Raw genomic sequence first — 20,481 nt, 5'->3', positions numbered from 1 at the left:
ACACCAGAACTAATAGAATTATTGTGTCAACTCGAATTAGTGGCGCGTTATTAGATTCTGATTAGATTACGATGAGCTCGTTAGAGAGACGCATCTCCTTTAAAAGAAAATCGGGGTCGTTTATCGCGACATAATCGACAATTATCGACTGCCTTTATATAGACCGATCTAAAAATAAAAAAAGAAGGAACTGCGCGAAGTAACGCATCACTTAGACACCGTGATATGCTTGTGTGCTTGCGATTGTTAGATAACTCAAATTATCGGTGTAGTGACGTAAAAAAAAATTATTTGATGAAACGTGCGTCAGTAGGTATAGGAATCGCGGGACTTATCGTTTTTAAGAAAGGCTCTCTTGTGAATTCGAGAGATTATTATATAAAGACTGATGCTGCTGGGAAACATTTCAGTCGTTGGAAGAGAACTGTGAAGGAAAAAGAGCTCTTTGAAATAATATTAATCGTTCTTCGCAATTTTTAATCGTAAGCATGAGTAGAGGAAACTGGTTGTTACTCGAATAATTAATTCTAGTGAAGTTCTTTTACAACAAACCGTTCTGTAAATGATTTCATTTTATTAATTATTAATTATAGCGTAATTTATTGGAATAATTAGAAGTCGGTATTTTTTCAAGTTACTTATATTATTTGCAAATATTTCGGAATTCTATTAAATATAATTATATATAATTACATATAATATATACAAATAAAAAATTGTGTGTTCCATGCAAGAATGTGGATTGTTTAATAAATATTATCGATCGAATTTTCAAAGAAGGGACATACAAATTCAATATTTTAAGAAATTGTAAATCGCATTAAACGGTCTTCGTGTCCATTTTCATAATGACCTCGCAAATATCGGGCCGATATACAAAGTGGCCTGATATACATACAAGCGAGCAACGATTACTTTTTACTCTCGGGATAAAAGAGGGGTCGGTCGCTCGAGACAATCGACCCTGATCGTCACTCGATCGCGAACGAATATTAACACTACGTACACATCTAACGCCTCTCTCTCTCTATTTAACTCCGCAGGGTTCAAAGATGCCGTTGTCAGAGTTCCGCAAGAAAAAATTACTCTTCGTCTTCAACGCTTTTTTCGGTAAGTATATCATCTCACAAGTAAAACTTTGTGTAAATTCTTTATATCAATAGAAAAATATTAGTTCGCAAATTAACAATGATATTTTCTCTTATTAACGACGAATTAGTGTAAATAAAATTGCTATTATTTCACCAAATATTGCGTCAATTTTATTAAAAGTAAATAAAAATTTTCCTGAATATTTATTTATTTATAATGAAAAGTGAGAAACCATCAATCACTGGATATTAAATAATAATATATAATAAATAAATGGTAAATAATAATGAACGATAAAAAGCGGTGTCATATAAGAGGATGATATTTTTAGCTTTTTAAACCCAATTTTATGTCATTCACTCAGATGGGATCTCAATTACCTCTTTCTCACGATTGCTTATATTTTGCGTAATAATAGAATGCACAAAATTTTCGTATACAATTTAAATTATTTTGTTTATTTGTGAAGAAGAAAGTTTTCATTACACTTGTATCATTTATTTTCATTTCTAGTCATCATTATCTCAGAGAAAAAAATAAAGGAAGCATATATTATATGTGAATTTTGGTAAATAACGTATAATAATTCGCCGGTATATCGTGCATTAAGATAATAAAAAAATTTTACCACGATAATAAAAATATTTATTAAGATAATAAAAAAATAATTGTACAGATTTCTGATAAATCTATCGCGTCAATTTAGTTTTGTCAATCTCGTTTCAACTTGTGGCATTTCAGCCGTGATTTTCTTTTACTGATACGGTTTAGCCCACGTTACTGACCAAACTGCGCTCGACAACGAGCGAACAGTTTTCCCCGACATTTCGAGATAACATTTAACGCGCCCCCGCAGCGCTCGTTGAGCGAAAATCTCTCTCCCTCTCTCTCTTTCTCGCCGCCCGCCGTTCTGTACCTCTCGACAAAACAAATCCTCATCGAGCGCTAACGTAACGAACGAGGTGTCGTTCCTTCTCTGACGGCATTTTCGCCATCCACTGCTTCGCATTCTCATCTGGGGTTGTCTTGATTCTCTCCTAACGGCCCTATTTCACTCGCCTCATCTCTCTTTCTCTCGCGCCCTTCGCGAAAAGCTGCGCAAGCCGTTTCGACACGAATGAAATATGGAGTTCGCCCGGAGGGTCGGTTTCGTGGCCTTCCTCTCGCGCGGTTCTTTTCGGGGCGGATGAAAGCGGAATCGGGGTTGCGCGCGCGAGCGTTTTGCGTGGTCTCCGTGTGGCACCTATGTGTCGGCCCATTCGGGCAAGAGCGAGGCAGGCTATGTGTGTACACCTATTTATGGTATGAACTGTGGAGAAGATAAACAATGGACACGCCGTCGGGTCCCGTTAAGGGGTCGCTACGCCACGTATGATGTACGCGTTCTAATTCTCCGAGCGCGTGCGTGAGTGAGTATCTTCCATCGGAGTCGGTTTAAGACTCTCTTTTAGCGCCATTTTTTCTCCTCCTTTATCTTTCAGAACCCACGTATTCGCGTATCGCGTCATATCACATGATATAAAATATGGAATCATGTCCCGTGCGTTAAATAGATAATTTCCATTTATTTCACGAGATAAAGTTGCGAAAACTTGTTTGACCACCGAATGGGATTGACTTTTGTTTGCGTATACTTTGAATTGGAAATTATGTCATACGCGAAAAGTAATGTAATGTTGCGAAAAGTTATGTGAGATTATACATTTTCACAGCATTTGAAATTCGTCATTAAAAAACCTAATTATAATATCAAAACTTTTACTCAAATTTTTATTAATTTTGATTTTTCATTTTTCTCGCGTTTTGAAGCTACGCTTACACTTCTCCCAGGCTTCAGAGATTTTCAGCATCCCTCGAAACACTCGCGAAAACTTTATGCATTCCACTTGCAGGGCCTAATGGATGAAGCGGCCGTGCCTCATAGACGCGGTTTAATGCATATACGTGTTTTTATGATGACACATAATGTAAAAATGCACCGTAATGTGCACCGGCTACAAAGCAGAAACGCTGTGGATAACGAGTAGATCTACGTATGCGTGTAAATATGCGACGATGTGTTCGTTCACGAGCGTCGTGGCAACTCGTAGCGAGGATCGTGGAGGTCACAAGCGTGCACACGCCTGGTAGCCCTCATTAATCCCTCGTTTTCTTCTCCTCTTTGATCGCTTGGCGATTGGCCGCTAAACATATCCTACGGACGCTTCTGTGGGACTGATTATTTTACCGTGACCTAAGAGCGAAATGAGAGGGAGAGGAGTATGTCGATATATTCGTGTGTATGTGAATGATTTTTCCACAAGATAGTTTGTGCGATTCCATCATTTTTTCATTTTATTTCTACTATTAATATTATGACGTTATTTGACAATTCGTAATTTATCCAGGAGTGATATTTATAACATCAAGAATGATAGTTCTATTTGATAATTTGCCATTTTCTTTTCCTATGTTATAATGTCGCGAGATTTCGAAGCATTTGTTCGCGCAAAAAAGTGAATACGTTTTTTATTATTTGCGCCATCTTGCTACTAAACGTACTCATAAACGAGAATCCGATTCATCGATTTTTAATCTGTTCCGCGAGTTCAGAGTTTTTGCAATAAGTTGTGCCATTAAAAGTAACCGGTTATATTTCCGGACGTTGTTATTAATTATTTCATCGTGCCCTTGGTTTGTCAACCGTCTGGACGGATGCCGGGGAGACAATAAATTCTGCCTCGTTGAATCGTAATCGGCGCTTAACAGGATTCTGGCTACGGAAGCCCGGAAAGAGTGAAATGGTAGTTATCTTCTCCTTTTCTACAATGAAACGGAATTAATAAGCGACAAGCCGAGCGGAAACCACGCGAAAACGAATAAACCCGTGATGAAAATGGGTCATCTTCAGAAAACTAACGATATCCGATCGTAGCCAAGCGATGCCAAAATCGAGTGGCAGGATCGTTTATCTTGTCATCCGCGAGAGAATGTACATTGCTTCTTGGAAATGTTAGCGACAGCTGAGGCAGTCACATTTTATCCGTAATAATAAAGTAGTTGCAACAAAATTCAACGCATAAAAATTTCTACATGTTGGATATAATTAAATTATAAAGCGAAACATACATTTGAGCGAAAAAACATATTAAAATAACAGATAACAATGCTCTGCTGTTATTTTTTCCCAGATGTTAATGAAAGTGGTACCATCGACATGAAGGATTTTGATCTCGCCGTCCAAGTAAGCATATTGCATGTAAAATTAATTGAATTACTGTTTCACCGAATACATATATAATATTCTTTCATATTATATTTTTACATTTTTCTTTAAAGTCAAGTATATAAAGATACATTGATTTCATAAATCTTATAAAAAAAACAACAAATCTAATTTATATAATTTACAGTTAAATTATACAGTTTAATAAATTTGAACAACTCGATTATTTAATTAATAATTGTTTTTATCTGCGTCAATAACGCTGATAAATCAAGAATATCCAAGAATTCTAACTGATTCGCTCTTATTTTGCATTACAGCGAATTTGCAATTCCAAGCATTGGAAGCCGGACGATGCCACATCGCAACATATTAAGGACACTTTGACTAAAGTCTGGGAAGGACTACAACAACGAGCCGATGCCGATCAGGATGGACAGGTATTAACATTTAAATTATCGTTAGCTATTTTAATTATAAAATCAAGTTATGATTTTTCTGATAGATTTTAATATATATATATATTTTTTTTCTCTTTTTCTCTTTACTTTGAAATAACTTTCTAAATTTTTAGCATACTTCCGTTCCACTTTCTGCCTGTGTTTATCGATTTTTAAAGTGTTTTTGCATTCATAATTCTTGAAACAGTCTCTTGGCTGTGTTTGCTTGTATATTTGCGTTTCACTCCGCAACCTAAAGGAATATTCCACGATATTTCACGACATATGATTAAAATTTAAAACGACATACGAGAAACGCAGATATAGCTTGCTGATCAGAAACGAATATGTATGTGTACGCGATATTAACTCGTCGCGCATCTTTCAGATCAGCCGAGACGAGTGGTATTCGATGTGGGAAGAGTACGCGAAAGATCCAGCACATGCACTCGAATGGCAACAAATATACATGAATTTCATGTTCGATCTCGAGGATTCATCCGGTAAGTTTCGAGCTCGTTCCCTTGATAAACACATTTATATTCACGGGCCGGTTACGCGCAACTGTAATTCATTACGCATTCGCGTCGAGATTTCAGAAATACTAATGTAAGCATAATTACTCGAGCAGAAAATGACTGGGAAGGAAGTATGTATCATTAATTCTCTGTTCTCTCGTGTAGTTTCGCGAATTAAGTAAATACGTATTTAGTACATGAGCCTCCTAGAGATTGCTCTGTTTCGTAAACCCGTTTCACTTTGCGTTTTCAATTGTTTCAGTGATTTTCAGTGTTTATGAAAAAAAAACAAACTTCGTTTAAAAAATATATGATTTATATTTATTTATGTATTATTTGTATTTTTCCAACGTACGTAAAAGTAAATATGATGTAGATAATTTTCATCGCGCATAAAAGTAAATATCTTGTAAATAATTTTTTTATAATTCCATATATTTTTTATAGTTACAGTAGATATATGACTTAAATATTTTTAAATAACGAAGTCAAATGCTTTTATTTTCTTTTTATTATTTTAACAATCTATTGCATGGAAATTCTGTAAAATTGATAAACTAAAATTGATAGGCTAAATCGGGTTAAAAATGAGTGACGGTTTCGAGAGTTCGAGGGTTAAAAATCTATAAATATCAATTAAGCGATATCCCTTTTACTCATTATCCCTCATTCATTCATAAAAATTCCTAATAATATACCTCACCTCGCCTTTGCATACATATTTGTCGGCGATTTTTACCTTCGGTCCCTTCCCTCATAATATATAAAATAGTAGTCTCACAAACTCGAATCCGATCTATCCCGTATCGTCAGGTGACGGATCGATCGACGAGACCGAATTCAGTAAGGTGTGCAGCAGTCATGGCGTTGACGAGGCCGAGGCACGCGAGGCGTTCAAGAAACTGGGGGTGGTGAGTATCAATCAAGCGGAAAGAAAAGAAAATAAAAAGAAAGGCATAGCATAACGCGATATCGAGCCTTACAAAACTGTTTACTTCTTCGCAGGGTAAAGAAGTGACTCGCGAAAAATTCGCCGATCTATGGAAGCAATATTTCTGCTCCGACGACCCGAACGTACCTGGAAACTTTATATTCGGAAAGACTTCTTTCTAACTCCGCTATCCCGTGAGATTGAAAAAAAAACGCGCATATATATATATATATATATATATATATATATATATCAATATATCATGGGAGGTTATTTTATGTAAACCTATGAATTGCTAAAGAGATAGCAACCCTGTGTAATCTACTAGTCAAAATTCTATTTCGTTTATTGCTCTCCCGTGTAACCTCTCACACACATATTGAAGTAATCTAATTACAATTAAAAATCGAGAGAACTTTATATTATTTTCTTGATCACTATTTTCCGTGTTGTGGTGTGTTTAAATCTCAGTTACTATTAAAACATGACTTTGAAAGAAACTTGGCGTGAAAATTTGATTTCCAGTTTTATTTACTCCGTTATCGATACGCAATAAAACACAGAGTTAACGACATCGATTAAATCTAGTTTGCAGTTTTGCTTTCCGTTGCTCTATATAACACGTTGTCCCTTTTAATGCAACTATCAATTCCAAACTCCCCCGCTTTCCATTTTTCTGACATTCTACACGGCCGAAATATTTCGAAAAATCTAACAAGGTGTATTAATTTCTTCGACTGCGAACTTTCCTATGCTAAATATTTCATAGTGAGTACGTGCTAGGATTTAAGTATCTTTACGGCGCATATCGATCCATCGTCGCCGAAGAGCTAATTACGTCGTATAACGTGTAAATAAACGCCCTTGCGAATTATAAAAATGGTTATGCTGTTTCGATACGCGAAGAAAGATGCGGCCGGCGATAATTTAGAGGTGCGTTTTTCGTTGCATAATTATTAATAAATTCGTGAAAGTCTTTTTTTCTTCTGATCTTGCCGATCTCGTTTTGAATACATGTTGATTATAAATATGACATCCGATAGCACAATTCGCCGAAATTGATTGGCACTTGACGTTGGAGAAAAAGCGAGATTTCTCTCTGGTCTGCGAGAAGATATTTGGAGAACTGAAAACAAACAGTACCAAACACGCGCACCTCTTGCAATCATGGTATGTTTTTTTACAAAGCACTACGCTCTCATTCGATTTATGGTGCCGCCCTTTGTTCTTGTCTTATACTCTTCTTCCTTTTATTTTGCTTTTAAAATTTCAATCGTTTCGTTTCGGTACATTCAAATATTTTCGCATTGTTGAAAAGGGGGATTTGATTATACTACGAAAAGCTGCATGCGAAAAAAAGAAACTATCCGGAAAAAATGAAAAGGAGATTGATCAACGCACGCTATTCGATTGATTGCCCACTAATGCAATGATGCACGGGATTATTGTTACATTGCGTTCGTATCGTGAATTAAATCGCGTACGTGGAATGAGAATTGAATTTTACACGTATGGTCGATTCAATCAACTGGCGATTAACTGATGCCATGTTGATACTTCACCGTTAATTGCTGGCACGTTCTATTACAAACTTGTGACAAAACTTCTGTTGTGCGTAGCCGACATCACATATACACATATACACATATATTGTTTGTGTCATTGTATATTATATAATTAAGAATATATTCGCATCGTATTATGAAATTAATAGATGTCTTTCGGGAATTAATGTGATTATTGTAATAATGAGTGTGCGTCGTATAATAAGAGCAAAACCAAATTGTTTGCGAAACATATGGAATTTTTATTTGTGTATTTTGATATTAATTTCCACCAGCGGATAATTCTCTGTTTTACGGGACTGAGACAATGATAGAGAAATTGTATTCTTTAGATTCGCTTTAATTATCGATCACTGCCCGTAAAGAGACAAACATAACATATATCGAAACAGCAGTACATTTAATCTATCGAGTGTGTAAATAATAATAAATCACGAGAAATATTTTCCGTACTTGTTAGAAAGTAAATGTATTGAGATAATAATCCTTGAAATCTCGTTCGTCCGCCATAAGTCACATAACGATCAAACGAATATACGACGCGGCTATAAGAGAGAAATACGAATGTAATGAAACACTCGCTGTCAATTGAAAATGTCCAGGCACGGATTAAGTGGCATGTTGAATTTTAATGAAATGCTCAAAAACATGCTGTTTATAATTGTTGTTTATAATTGCTGTTCGTAAAACGCTTAATTTTATATTTGTTTGTCAATCAGTCATCATATGCAATAAAGAAGTAATTATCGGTAAATTTTTAGTATATAATTTGATCAATATGCTATTACGTTAATAAATTATGTCTCTAGTTTATTCGATAATGCAATTTTTGGCAAAAATTGGCGGCTTTTCTTCAGCAGAAAATTAGATTGACTCTGTCAATTTTTTACATTTTATATTCTTTATAATAAATATTTATAAACTCTCTTTTGCCAAATATAATTTATGCATATTCTAAATATAAGAAACGAAGTATCTTAATCTGTGCCTGTAGTGATATATATGGTTTCGTGTTAAAAGAAGCATTTATATGCTTACTTGTTGTAATAAACATGTACTATTCCTGTTCCTAAAAGATGCATATAAAAATATGTTATATAAAAGTATCACAGAGCATGTCCCTATACGTGACGGATCGACGAGAAAGAAAATATAAAAAAATATATATACTGTATAAAAATTAAAATTGAACATTTCTTTTTTTCTTTCAATGAAGATACCAATCCTAATCCTATCGTATTTATAGAATAACTGATGTACACTGTACCAGCATATGTACGGTGAATTTGTGTAATTTGTGTGTCGTTAACTTAATAACCGTTATGAAATTACTATAATAAAACATAATAAAACATAGAAAGCATGGGCAGCCTATTATATAATTGTGTATCCTCAAAAAAATAGTTAAATAAATCGTTGCCATTGTCCATGGAAACTGGTTCCATTCAGGATACTTCTACGTTCTTTATTTGCTTGATTAATTCCACCTCGAGATCAAATATTCAAAGCTGCAATGGGAAATGTCTATCATTACATGCATTACAAGTTAATGTAAATAAACTTAATGCCTGCAACTAAAAGTCAAATAAAATAACATGGCGTGTTAATTTACATAAGTAGCTTAATAGCGGTATTAAAATATTTAAGCTCAAACAAACTTTAACGTCTGCTTCATTTAATTGCAACATATCGATGCAAAATGCGACAATGGAAAAGAAATGTAAACAAATTATATAAATGAATCAATTAAATTTCTTTTCTGATTATTTATATGTATATAGATTATTGTATATTATATAATAAAACGCATATACACAAATTTATCAATATATTATGTTATCAATCACAATGTGTATTTCAAGAGTTGTCGTAATAATGGATAAATAAAAAAAAAAATTGAAAATCATTTCTGAAAAACGAGAATTCTCATATTAAATATTGAAAAAGACTATATAAATGTATCAAAAATCATTAAAAAATTATTTAAAGATATCGTATCGTCTTTTATACATACTTGTGCTGTCTTTGGAAATTAGTAAAAGTTAAAGCACAGTACAAAAATATTTTCATTCTGCGCATGTCATTAGATTAGAAGTGTGATTTTGAAATAAAATAGATATATATAAGATATAATAAATTAGATATCTTTATTTTCAATTTAAAAAAATAAGTTCCACTGTATACAAGATTCAATGCAAGATGTCGAGATAGATATACACATATAAGTGATGATCAATTATTGTATTATATTATTAATTGACAAATAAGAGTCGTAATAAGTAGTAATAAGTCAGAAAGAGCATTAACCGGTGAGTAAGTATTTATTATATATTATATATATCCGCATATCTTTTTAAATTGCGATAATACACACATACATATATATTGTATATACGTACACATATAAACGCATATATACATATTAGAATTTTATCCACTATCCACTATCATTTGAGCGGTGGCTCCATCTCATTTGCTTAAACTGAATTGTAAGGTAAAGTTCCTTATCTATTCCGGGAAGATTCGAAAATAAAATAAAAAATGAAAATTCTGTGAACAATTGAATGTTAATTCGGTTTAATGAGCGCAAAACGTAAGTCGATTGCATGAAAATTATATGAGATGCTGAGAATACAAACAATTAAAGTGACATCTAAAAATTCATATTTAATTAGAACGGATTAATGAGTCTTATTCTCCCAAAAAATAATTCTTGTTTTGATAAAAAAATATGACTTGCTGTTTCTCTTATTCGTTCTCAATCTCTCAAATTTGTGTCGTCACGATGTTTGTTCTCTCGCGAGCACGTGCACTTTATATAACCTCTGTAAGTCTCTAATCTCACAAATCGCGTTGATTTCCTATACATTCGTACCATATTTTCACGATATTTTCGAGATACGTATACGTATTTGTCTCCCTCCTATCTTATCACTTCCCTGTTCAATATGTGATAACTTTACCTGACCAGACCAATTTTCAATGAAAGTTATAAATCTTGTGTGATAAGTCACTATGAATGTGATATTTATTTTATATGAAAAGAGATTTCCTTGCTTGAGTGTACATCTATTCTCCAACATCAGTTTTAGATTTTTAATTCAGGCTTGATAAATGTTAGAAACTAGGAATATTATCAAATACGTGATCTTTTTATCATATTAGCTTCATAACGTGATGTAAAAATAAGAATGTGAGTAAAATGCGCTTATTTATGGCTTATATTTGTGCATTTATATTATTTATTATATTTATATTATTTGTATTTCATTATCTATTATGTTCTTGTGCAATCAACGGTTAATTACATAGTATTCTTTAATTATAATATTTACTTGCTTTAAAAAAGTTTACTTTTTATATTGAATTATATTTATAATAATATATATCTTTTAATACAGTAATATTTGTTAATAAATAAAATATATAAATTTGGTCTCGCACAGTATTATTTTGTACAGTACTTTGCAATTTGTATAATTATAACTCGTGCATTAATTTAGCGTCAAATGAAATATCTTATATACAGTTTACAAAAAGGTTTTGCTAAAAGCGTACATTTAAATTATTTAAAAGGAAATTATTTAGAGATTTAACATGATTGAATGTATTTATATGAGATATAATTTTAAACAAATTCTTTATAGAGATGATATTATATAGTATTTGTATTTACTATATGAATTATATTTGCTCTTTTGCTTTCTATATTTTTCATTATATTTGTTACATGTGTTGTTATAGGTCAGGCAAGATAAAACATGAGGTAAAACATTTGTTGAAAATAAAAGAGGAGGAAGAATATGCCATGACTTGTCTAAGGACATATATACATGTGGATAAACATTGTAGACAATTATCAACTTCAGATGATGCATCTGCGAAGCAAATTGATTCTTTGTCACTTGCGTATGAAGGTCTTTTTACCATGCCTTATAACATTATACAAGATTATGGTTTCATCATAGAACATTTAGATATTAGTCATAATGTATTCAGCAGGTAAGTGAATATCTATAAAAGCGATACATATAACAAAATTTGCAAAAAGATATGAAAAACATTTGATTTTTACTAATATAGTGACAGTAGAAATAAAATAAATTGTTCTTTAAAATTCCAGGAATTTACAATTTTTATCAGAGTTTGACAACTTGAAATCTCTTAATTTGGATCACAATAAGATAGATGATACTACTGTATTCCCATACATGCCAAATCTTGAGCTTCTCTGGTTAAATCATAATTACATTGAAAATCTACATCCTTTTATTAAGAATCTTCATAAGAGTATACCAAATCTTAAATATTTATGCCTCATGGGAAATGAAGCGGCACCTAGTTATCTTAACGGTGGAAGTTTTTTTGAATATCTTCAATATAGGTATGTTAATAGAAAATATTTTTTTAAATTTTATTTTTTAAGTTTTATTCTTATCTATTTAATATATTTCTTGTAAATTTAAGTTATAACGTTAAACTTTATAAAAAGGTTATTTGTGCTATCTTGGTTTCCACATTTGGTGCACTTGGATGATAGAACAGTGAATGACGAGCAGCTATTAGAAGCCAAAAGACTGTTCAAACGACCACTGTTTGAAAATACAATAGAACTGCCAGAATGCATTAAGGATTTGCATAATAAGATAAATATCTTTTCCAAGCCATCAATGCCTGATGGACAAAAAATATCAAAAGGAACAAATTTTATTATTTAAACAGTATTACAATGCAGCCCAAAGGAAATTGATTATGAGAGAATAATTGATTACAAGGAAATGATTATGAGAGAAAATTGATTATAAGGAATATTGATTACGAAATATTTTTTTAAGAAAGAAATGAGATTACGATACTTTGTATCCCATGGAAATATGTGCCAATTATGAAAGCAATTTGGAATACTATGTTTTATAATATGTAAGCGTTTTTTTTTTATAATTTAAGTTTTTATATTTTTATTATTATATTCAAGCTGCCTATATATATATTAATATATATATATAAATATATTAATATATATATATATGCCTATATATATATATTAATATATATATATATAAATATATTAATATATATATAAGCAGCATATATATATTTATATTGATATGTATATACATATATACATATACAGGGTGTCCCGAAACTATCACTTGATATTTTAAAGGCAGATTCTCTGGCCAATTTAAAAACGATTTTTCCTCAGCGAAAATGTCGAGGGAGATCATTATTTTTTGCATATTCCCAATTTTTCTCATCATGTATCTTTCTAACTAAGCCTTAAATTAAAATTCTATTAAAGTAAACTCTACCTAAAATTAACTAAAGAATGTGACTTTATTAATATTTTATTCTCATAAGCCTTAGTTTGCGAAAAACCCTTTATTTTCAATCGTTTATAACTCGAAAACTATTAGTGCCGCGACATTTTCGCTGAGGAAAAATCGTTTTTAAATTGGCCAGAGAATCTTTTTTTTTGGACGGAAGATACCTGGGACACCCTGTATGTATACCAACAAATAACTCCCATATATTCTATATATATTTTATATTTGAAATCAATTTTAAATTATATTCTGCTTATGAAAGCATTATTATATACATTTTATTCACACTGGGTATAAGTGTGTACCTTATTTATGTATTTTAAATAGATAGTTCTAACACGAAATCTTTTTGTAAACTGCATATAAGACATGAATATTATTTTATACAATATATATGTATTTTACACATTATATATGTGTGTGTCAGCAATGGTGTATTTTTATGAGTGATATTTGATAAAAATAAAATTGTTATACATATATATTTGAATATTTTATCTTTTTGTCAAGTAAATTCCAAATTATTTGCATGATAAAATGTCTATATAATTTCGATAACATGTATATATCTGGTAGTGCTTATGATCATCAGCACTTTAGCGAGAAAATAATATAAATTATTCAAAGATGATTTTGATTGATTCGAAGCAAATCATTGGTCGAACAAAGCTATTATTCGACATAAAAATAAAATTGAATCTAACAGAGTCATTATATTTGACATAGAGATCAAGAAAAAAATTGAATTATTTTATTAAACGTATTGGAGAAAGAAGGCGGTCGAATTAGATATTATAAGAGACATAAAATCGATGCAATTAATTTGGCATGTATATTACGTACCTTATTAAAATCCAATTGAATTTCCCTTGTATTCCAACGAGAATAATGATGTGAAACAGTGGTGAAGAGGATCTCCAAGGCACACAAGAACACTAATCACTGATACCGAAATTACGTTATGCGATCACACTCGATATTCAACGCGTCTACGACATTTTAGAGGCACTCGCGATAATTTTTTGCGTGTAAAATTCACTTTTAAACAAGAATAATCGCGAGAAATACGGAGCACTTCGCGTACGAGTCCATCAATTGTGGCGCGATTAAGTAACTCCAACGATTCAAATTTAAAAGCGAAGCTGTAATTGGTTCGCACTTTAATCTTCGATACTTCGATAATCGTGAGAGGGCTCTGTATAGATTTTAAATAATCAATCATCGAAAAGATCGATTAACATAGAATGCGTTACAATTTGAAATTTATAATTTATAATTTATTTGTAATTTGTAATTTGTGTGATCATTATCGAATTGAAATGTAATATATGAATAAAAAATATACGAGAAAGAAAGAAAGAAAGAAAGAGAAGATACATTATTCGATATTAATTGAAAATTTACGAAACGATATACAACACACATATTTCGTATCTATTTTATATGTATAAAAGACATCGGAATCTCTTTACGTTCGATTTAGACACTTTCGTGTCAGGCATTCGGCGTATACTAAATATTTTGCTACGTTAGCGGACTGAATATTATATTGTTTTCGCTCTGCGTGAGAGAGAGAGCGCGCGCTTTTGTTTACGTTGCCGCGGCCTTGACATTCCTGTGCCGAGCCTCGCGGCGCGATGCCTACGTAGTTGTATTGTGTTAGTGGCCGAATGTAAACAAGGATGAAATGATTACACTGTGTCCTCTGTATCGCTTGTTGAAGAACGCCCATTGTTATTCGAAATACGATCGCGAGAAGATCTGGATAACTGGAGATGGCAAATTTGACTTATTAATACATTATTAATAATACGTAACGAGTAAATTAATTCCCACGACAAACGACGAGATTATCGCGGTAACAGCTATTTATCGAAGCATTAATTTTACGTATACTATTATATTATTTTCTATTTAAAACAATCTATTTTTTAATTAAAGCAATATAAAAAATGTAAATTAGTAAGCTGTTATTTTATCGCGATATACAGGGTGTTCCCGGGTTAAATGGCCAAACTTAAAATATAAAATTGGGACTTCAAAACAAGCAAAAATTTCCTCTGGAAGTTTACTCGCAAACGCTTCGTTCAAGAGATATCGACTTGTTAAGTTATAGAACCACAGGAATGAATAATATCGAAATAATCTAGGTTTATCTTTTTTATTGCTTTTTTTATTGCTTTACAGTAACCAAAATTTATAATTATTAAATATACCATATCAGCATATTCACTATTAGAATATGTACGAGGCATATTGTACTACTTTACTCCACGAAAGTATTCAGTGAACTAACAATTACTTGGTACACTGCGCGAAATCGATTCTGTTTGTAAAAAACAGAAGCCTATGAATGACCTTCAATCTTCAAAACAAAGACAAAACAGAAATATTTCGGTATTATTCATTCCTATGGTTCTGTAACTTAACAAGTCGATATCTCTTGAACGAAGCGTTTGCGAGTAAACTTCCAGAGGAAATTTTTGCTTGTTTTGAGGTCCCAAATTTATATTTTAAGTTTGGCCATTTAACCCGGGAACACCCTGTATATGTATATATATATGCAATATATAATTATATCGTAAATTATATTCCATAAAATGCTACAATTCAAATTGCTGCAAACGCTACAAACGCTATAAACGGATACGATCGAAATCAAATTCGCAAAGTCGGATGCTAATTAATAAGTAATACATATAAAATATATCTCAATATCTATTAACTACGTAACAAAAATTCGTAGCAGTTTTATTTATTCGGAATTATTAAAACATGTATTTTACATCATTATTCGTTCACATAATTAAGCGCGAAAGATCGATAATCCCTAATTGCTAATGACAGTTGGTATCACTGCTTTAATTCGCGCGTCGCTGCGAATTTCATGTCGTATAGTTATAATTGTCGCGCGTCGTTCTCTCCAGTTCTCTCAGATATATAAAATCTCGCGTACAAAAAAAAAGTACCGCGCACAAAATATCGCGTTGATTAAAACCGAGAGTGATACATAAAAAGTCGCGTACGATTAACGGCGGAAGTATTGTTCAAAGTGTCGCGTGATTAAGATCGGGAGTGCATGAAAAGTCAAAATGTCGAGCGATTAAGAGTGTCGTATGAAGAGTCGCGCACGATTTATGTCGGAAGTGCCTTTTCAAAGTCGCGCGATCATTTATTTATTTTATTATTTCGTCGCGTGATCGTAATTAATCGTGCTTTCGTGAACGTGTGCTGTGCAAGTGCCATAAAGACGCAAAAGAGGACGAAAGGAGCAGGAGAAGGAGGAGTCTCGGGGAGGCATCGGGCAATGGCAGCGCAATTATATGGTAAGAGAACAGATTATTACTTATTTATTATAGGATATATATATATATATATATATATATATATCCTATAATAAATATATATATATATATATATATAAATATATATTTATAAATATATATATATATATATATATATATATATTTATTTATTACAGCAGATTATTACTTATATCGTTTATTATTTATTACTTGTAAAATTATAATGGCTCATTTTTGCCGCAGTAGTGATTCATTTTATTTTAACATTTATGTATAATTATAATTAATGTTATATATAAATTCTATGCATTATAATATAATGCATAGAAAGGATTCTATATCATATTATATATTGTATATTTTGGAGTTTTCAAAATTTTCAGAATAATTTTTAATAAATAAGTTACAGTAAAATTCTCATAATGCACACACACATACACATATATAATTTCAATATTATTTATACAGTTTATAACTATTTAAATTTATTTTTCATATAAAAAATATATTTTAATTTATATATTTTATAAAAATTTAGATCTAAAAAATTTTATAATGATTTTTATGATGAAAAACTATGATTATTCATTAATATTATGTTTATGATACGAATAAAAGTTTGGTTGCGCGCCATTATTTTTTTTTAAATATTAATTATTTCACGAAACTTCTTTATATATATATATATATATATATATATATATATATATATATATATATATAATTTATGTTTTTTATGTGTTCTAGGTCAACATTACATACTACTCCGCTTCTGCGTATCCGTGAGTACACTACATGTATATACATTAATAAATGTATACAGATTGATTACCAGAAATTAACCAGAGCCTAATTCAAAGAAAAAAAGCGTTAAGAAAATTTATTTGATTAAAAGATCGATTAACTTTTCCATTAAAATATTTGATGAATAAGAAATCGGCAATATGTTCCGCGAAGAAATTTTCTAATTTATGGTGTTTACTTTTTATCCTACATTGATATTTATCTTGCTGACATTACCATGGTAACTCAATTTTCTGTTAATGCATGGAAATTCGATCGCAATATTGTGTTTGCTTTCCGAATGTAATTTACACGACTTCTTCAACTGATCACCGAGACGTGCATGCAATGTTAACAGAATTCATGAACTAATGTAAGACTCGAGAGAATATAAGTGGCAAAAGAGCGTGTGACACATGTGACATAATGTTATATCAAATCATCGCACATGCATTATTTAGTTACTGAATCATATAATCTTAACAAAACTGGAGAACTAATTTCAAGAGAAAATATGTTTCTTTATTACAATAAAGCATACGTGCTAGTTTACCCAAAATTAATCCTCATAATCGTCATAATTTTATACACATGTGTACGTATAATTCTAGATATACGTATGATATATTTAATAATATGAAATTCAATTGCCGATTTTTCCTGGTATTTTCACAGTTCATGCATATGCATAGAATTTTATATCAATTTTTATTCACATTAATTATTATCTCGAGATAATTTAATTTTAAAAATAATCTTTATATACCTATCGAATTATTTCTTATAATTAATTTATTTAATAACATACTATTTTATTTATATTAATATAATAATATACTATTTTTTTTTATTAAATTGATTGCGATTTAATTGCAATAAAATCTTGTATAGTTAAGAAAACGGGTCATTATTTTGATTGATATCATGCAAATAAAAATTCTGGATTACATCCATCCTACATTTTTGTGATTAGGTTAAGGAAAATTTTTATTGCGTTGTCTATTATAATATATATGATAAATAATTTTATCTTCGTGAATATGTTCGACATATACATATAATTAAATTTTCACACAAAAGCATGTTTCGACATATATAATTCAATTTTCATACAAAAGCAGAAAATTGTTTTTTTCATTCTTTTCGTTATTCAACGAATTCTTTATTATGTATAAATATTGTATGAATGTTAAAATCACTATTTAGAATAAAAATAAGAATGGCAAAAAGTAGAGATCCTTAGCATGTACGTATACTAAAAAAACGCGTAGTAATTAATCCGTGCGAAAATATATAGATCAATGATCAATAATAATTATCTATTCACATAATTTAATTAAAAAATCGAAAGTTCGGAGGTTCGGAGGTTCATTATATTCTGCGAACACGTCTACATAAATATATGAAATCTCTCGGTTTGTGGTACTAGCGAAAAATTTATAGGAGACTCGAAAAAATCGTTTTATTTTTTGTGTAAAATATTAGATATTCGAAAACGTAAAGTGTGAGATTAAATCTCCGTTATCTGCATATTCCGCGGTACGCAAGATTCATTTCGGATCAGATATTCGATATCGGTTTCATGAATAAAACATTCAGCCCAGTGAAATGCACTCCACGTTTCGTTCTCACGCTTATACCTCGTATACATTACGCAAAATCGGTGTCGCGCGAAAATCCATTTAATCGTGACATCGAACGTGATCGCGTCGCAATTGTCTTCCGGTTGCGCGACAATAATCTTCGCACGGAATCTGCACATGTGTGTGTGTGTGTGTGTTTGCAAAAGGATTTGTCGTCTAGCTTACTTCTTTATTGGCAACGGTTTTGCCAATCCGCGGTAGTTCGTATCCTATTATTGAAGATCTGATTTTACTTGCATCGATCATTGAATAGTAATAATGTCGATTTCAACTAGATTTTTCTCATGGTAAAAAAAAATGGATATTATTATTTTCGACAAATATATCGCGAACTCCAAGAGAAAAACACGTATTTATATCATATGGATAATTAATACGAAAAAATCAGTCCCAAATTGTTGAGTACAAAGAAAAAATTTATACAAAAAATATGATATAATTATTTCAAAAAAATTCTACAGTATTGTTTTAAAAATAATATTACTTATATAATCTGCAATCTATACGAATGGTTCAAAATACATATATCTCTGATTGGAAATTGTTCTAAATCTATATATGTGCGCACAACATTGTATTATATTTATTCATAAAACTTTTTAAACACCCATTAGGTTAAATCAACAAAGTTATGTAGATATGAGACATGTCTTTAAATAAATTTTAAACTTGGAGTAATTATCTGATTAATAGCGTATTAAGCAACTTTGAGTAGATGATTTGGTTATGCTTGTACGCTTGAGGGAATACGTGTCTTTAGCTATTTAACGAACAAGAAACTACGAGAGAAACTTGGAAGAGTATAACTAGAATTGAAATTTATGTTAAGAATCGTTTGCACTTCCGTAATATAAGATTTATTGCTGAAAATGTATTGTATAGAGAAATAAAGGAAATTTTTTGGAGGTTTTTTTATTATGTGATAGTTGCCTAAAGTTATATAAAATCACATTGAACATAGACAATATTGATAGATCATATTTAATATTGATATTAATTATTCTAATGTTAATTATTTTCTTTTTTCTATTTGCGTGATACATATTGTGTGATATAATTAAGAGAAATTGCTGATTATTAATGTTGCATAATATATATTATTACAATACATATAATGTATAATATAATATAAAATCAATTTTTATATTGAAACAAGATTTTTTTGAAATTATTAATATAGTATAATTCTTTAGATATAAGGAATCTTGTTTCATATTTTTTGCGTTCTACGAACAATTATATAAATTATACTTGTACAAGTACATTATAATTATACTTTGTACAAGTATTTAAAATCTCTTTCCTAATATACAGGGTGACCCATTTTAACTTAGGCAGCCAAATAACTCGAAAAATAAGCAAGATAGAGAAAAATGTTTTAGACAAAAGTTGTATGGTTTCGAGGGGGCCATAAGATGGTATCATTGGTTTGACCTTGAAGAGTCATTTGAAGGTCACGTGAAGGTCACTTCAATTTTTTTAAATGGAATACTCTATATATTTTTGTACATTCTTGTAGCATATTTCGAGAGCTTTCCAAAACACTATAATTAAGTACCTTTCCGTTAAGTACTTTTTGAGTTATGATGCTTGAAATAATTTCTTAATTTTACATAAACCGTAAAATATCTTGTAAAATATTCATTTTTCGATTATCTTACCTTAATACTTT

General features: G+C 30.9%; 3 protein-coding genes and 1 long non-coding RNA gene across 7 annotated transcripts in view; 3 read left to right on the top strand and 1 right to left on the bottom strand.

The window, feature by feature from the left end:
- The window catches only part of Scp2 (Sarcoplasmic calcium-binding protein 2), a 32,246-nt gene extending 23,309 nt beyond the window's left edge, over positions 1-8,937 (top strand). Inside the window, exons 1-7 of one of the 2 annotated variants that reach the window (XM_083098871.1) lie at positions 371-482; positions 1,044-1,110; positions 4,263-4,315; positions 4,618-4,737; positions 5,126-5,240; positions 6,069-6,166; positions 6,261-8,937. In XM_083098871.1, the coding sequence (XP_082954997.1) occupies positions 1,053-1,110; positions 4,263-4,315; positions 4,618-4,737; positions 5,126-5,240; positions 6,069-6,166; positions 6,261-6,368 (552 nt within the window). In that variant the 5' untranslated portion in view covers positions 371-482; positions 1,044-1,052 and the 3' untranslated portion in view covers positions 6,369-8,937. Of the gene's footprint in view, positions 1-370; positions 483-1,043; positions 1,111-4,262; positions 4,316-4,617; positions 4,738-5,125; positions 5,241-6,068; positions 6,167-6,260 lie in introns of those variants that run through there. The other variant, XM_083098867.1, reaches the window with a different exon arrangement.
- The window catches only part of LOC145971360 (uncharacterized), a 150,450-nt gene extending 135,873 nt beyond the window's left edge, over positions 1-14,577 (bottom strand). The window contains exon 1 of the mRNA XM_083098927.1: positions 13,922-14,577. The gene's annotated coding sequence lies outside the window, so the exon portion shown is untranslated. The remainder of the gene's footprint in view (positions 1-13,921) is intronic.
- On the top strand, positions 10,220-13,562 carry LOC145972287 (uncharacterized). Of its 3 annotated transcripts, XM_083100793.1 has the most exons (5): positions 10,353-10,578; positions 10,917-10,944; positions 11,496-11,753; positions 11,875-12,135; positions 12,244-13,562. In XM_083100793.1, coding segments are annotated over exons 2-5 (747 nt in total). In that variant the 5' UTR covers positions 10,353-10,578; positions 10,917-10,942; the 3' UTR covers positions 12,470-13,562. The 3 variants fall into 3 exon arrangements, with proteins under 3 accessions (XP_082956908.1, XP_082956919.1, XP_082956927.1); XM_083100782.1 differs by lacking the exons at positions 10,353-10,578; positions 10,917-10,944 and adding an exon at positions 10,220-10,344; XM_083100801.1 differs by lacking the exon at positions 10,917-10,944 and having other exon boundaries at positions 10,354-10,578.
- A 221-nt stretch (positions 14,578-14,798) lies between the features above and the next one.
- The window catches only part of LOC145971313 (uncharacterized), an 84,590-nt gene continuing 78,907 nt past the window's right edge, over positions 14,799-20,481 (top strand). Inside the window, exons 1-2 of the long non-coding RNA XR_014438842.1 lie at positions 14,799-16,404; positions 17,131-17,165. This is a non-coding gene — a long non-coding RNA (uncharacterized LOC145971313). The remainder of the gene's footprint in view (positions 16,405-17,130; positions 17,166-20,481) is intronic.

Source organism: Camponotus vicinus, unplaced genomic scaffold (genome assembly GCF_025532165.1).
Source record: "Camponotus vicinus isolate PSW18456_S1 unplaced genomic scaffold, iyCamVici1.0 SCAF_1, whole genome shotgun sequence".
In the NCBI taxonomy this organism is placed as follows: domain Eukaryota; kingdom Metazoa; phylum Arthropoda; class Insecta; order Hymenoptera; family Formicidae; genus Camponotus; species Camponotus vicinus.
The sequence above is the reverse complement of the archived record's forward strand: the minus strand, read 5'-3'. Positions and strand labels throughout refer to the sequence as shown.

Bases quoted from the DNA above. Each gene is read 5' to 3' on its own strand.
- LOC145972287 (XM_083100782.1), top strand. From the start codon at position 10,316: ATGTTAATTCGGTTTAATGAGCGCAAAAC. The intron at 11,754-11,874 runs GTAAGTGAATAT...TTAAAATTCCAG, and splicing joins AGTCATAATGTATTCAGCAG to GAATTTACAATTTTTATCAG. The intron at 12,136-12,243 runs GTATGTTAATAG...CTTTATAAAAAG, and splicing joins TTTGAATATCTTCAATATAG to GTTATTTGTGCTATCTTGGT.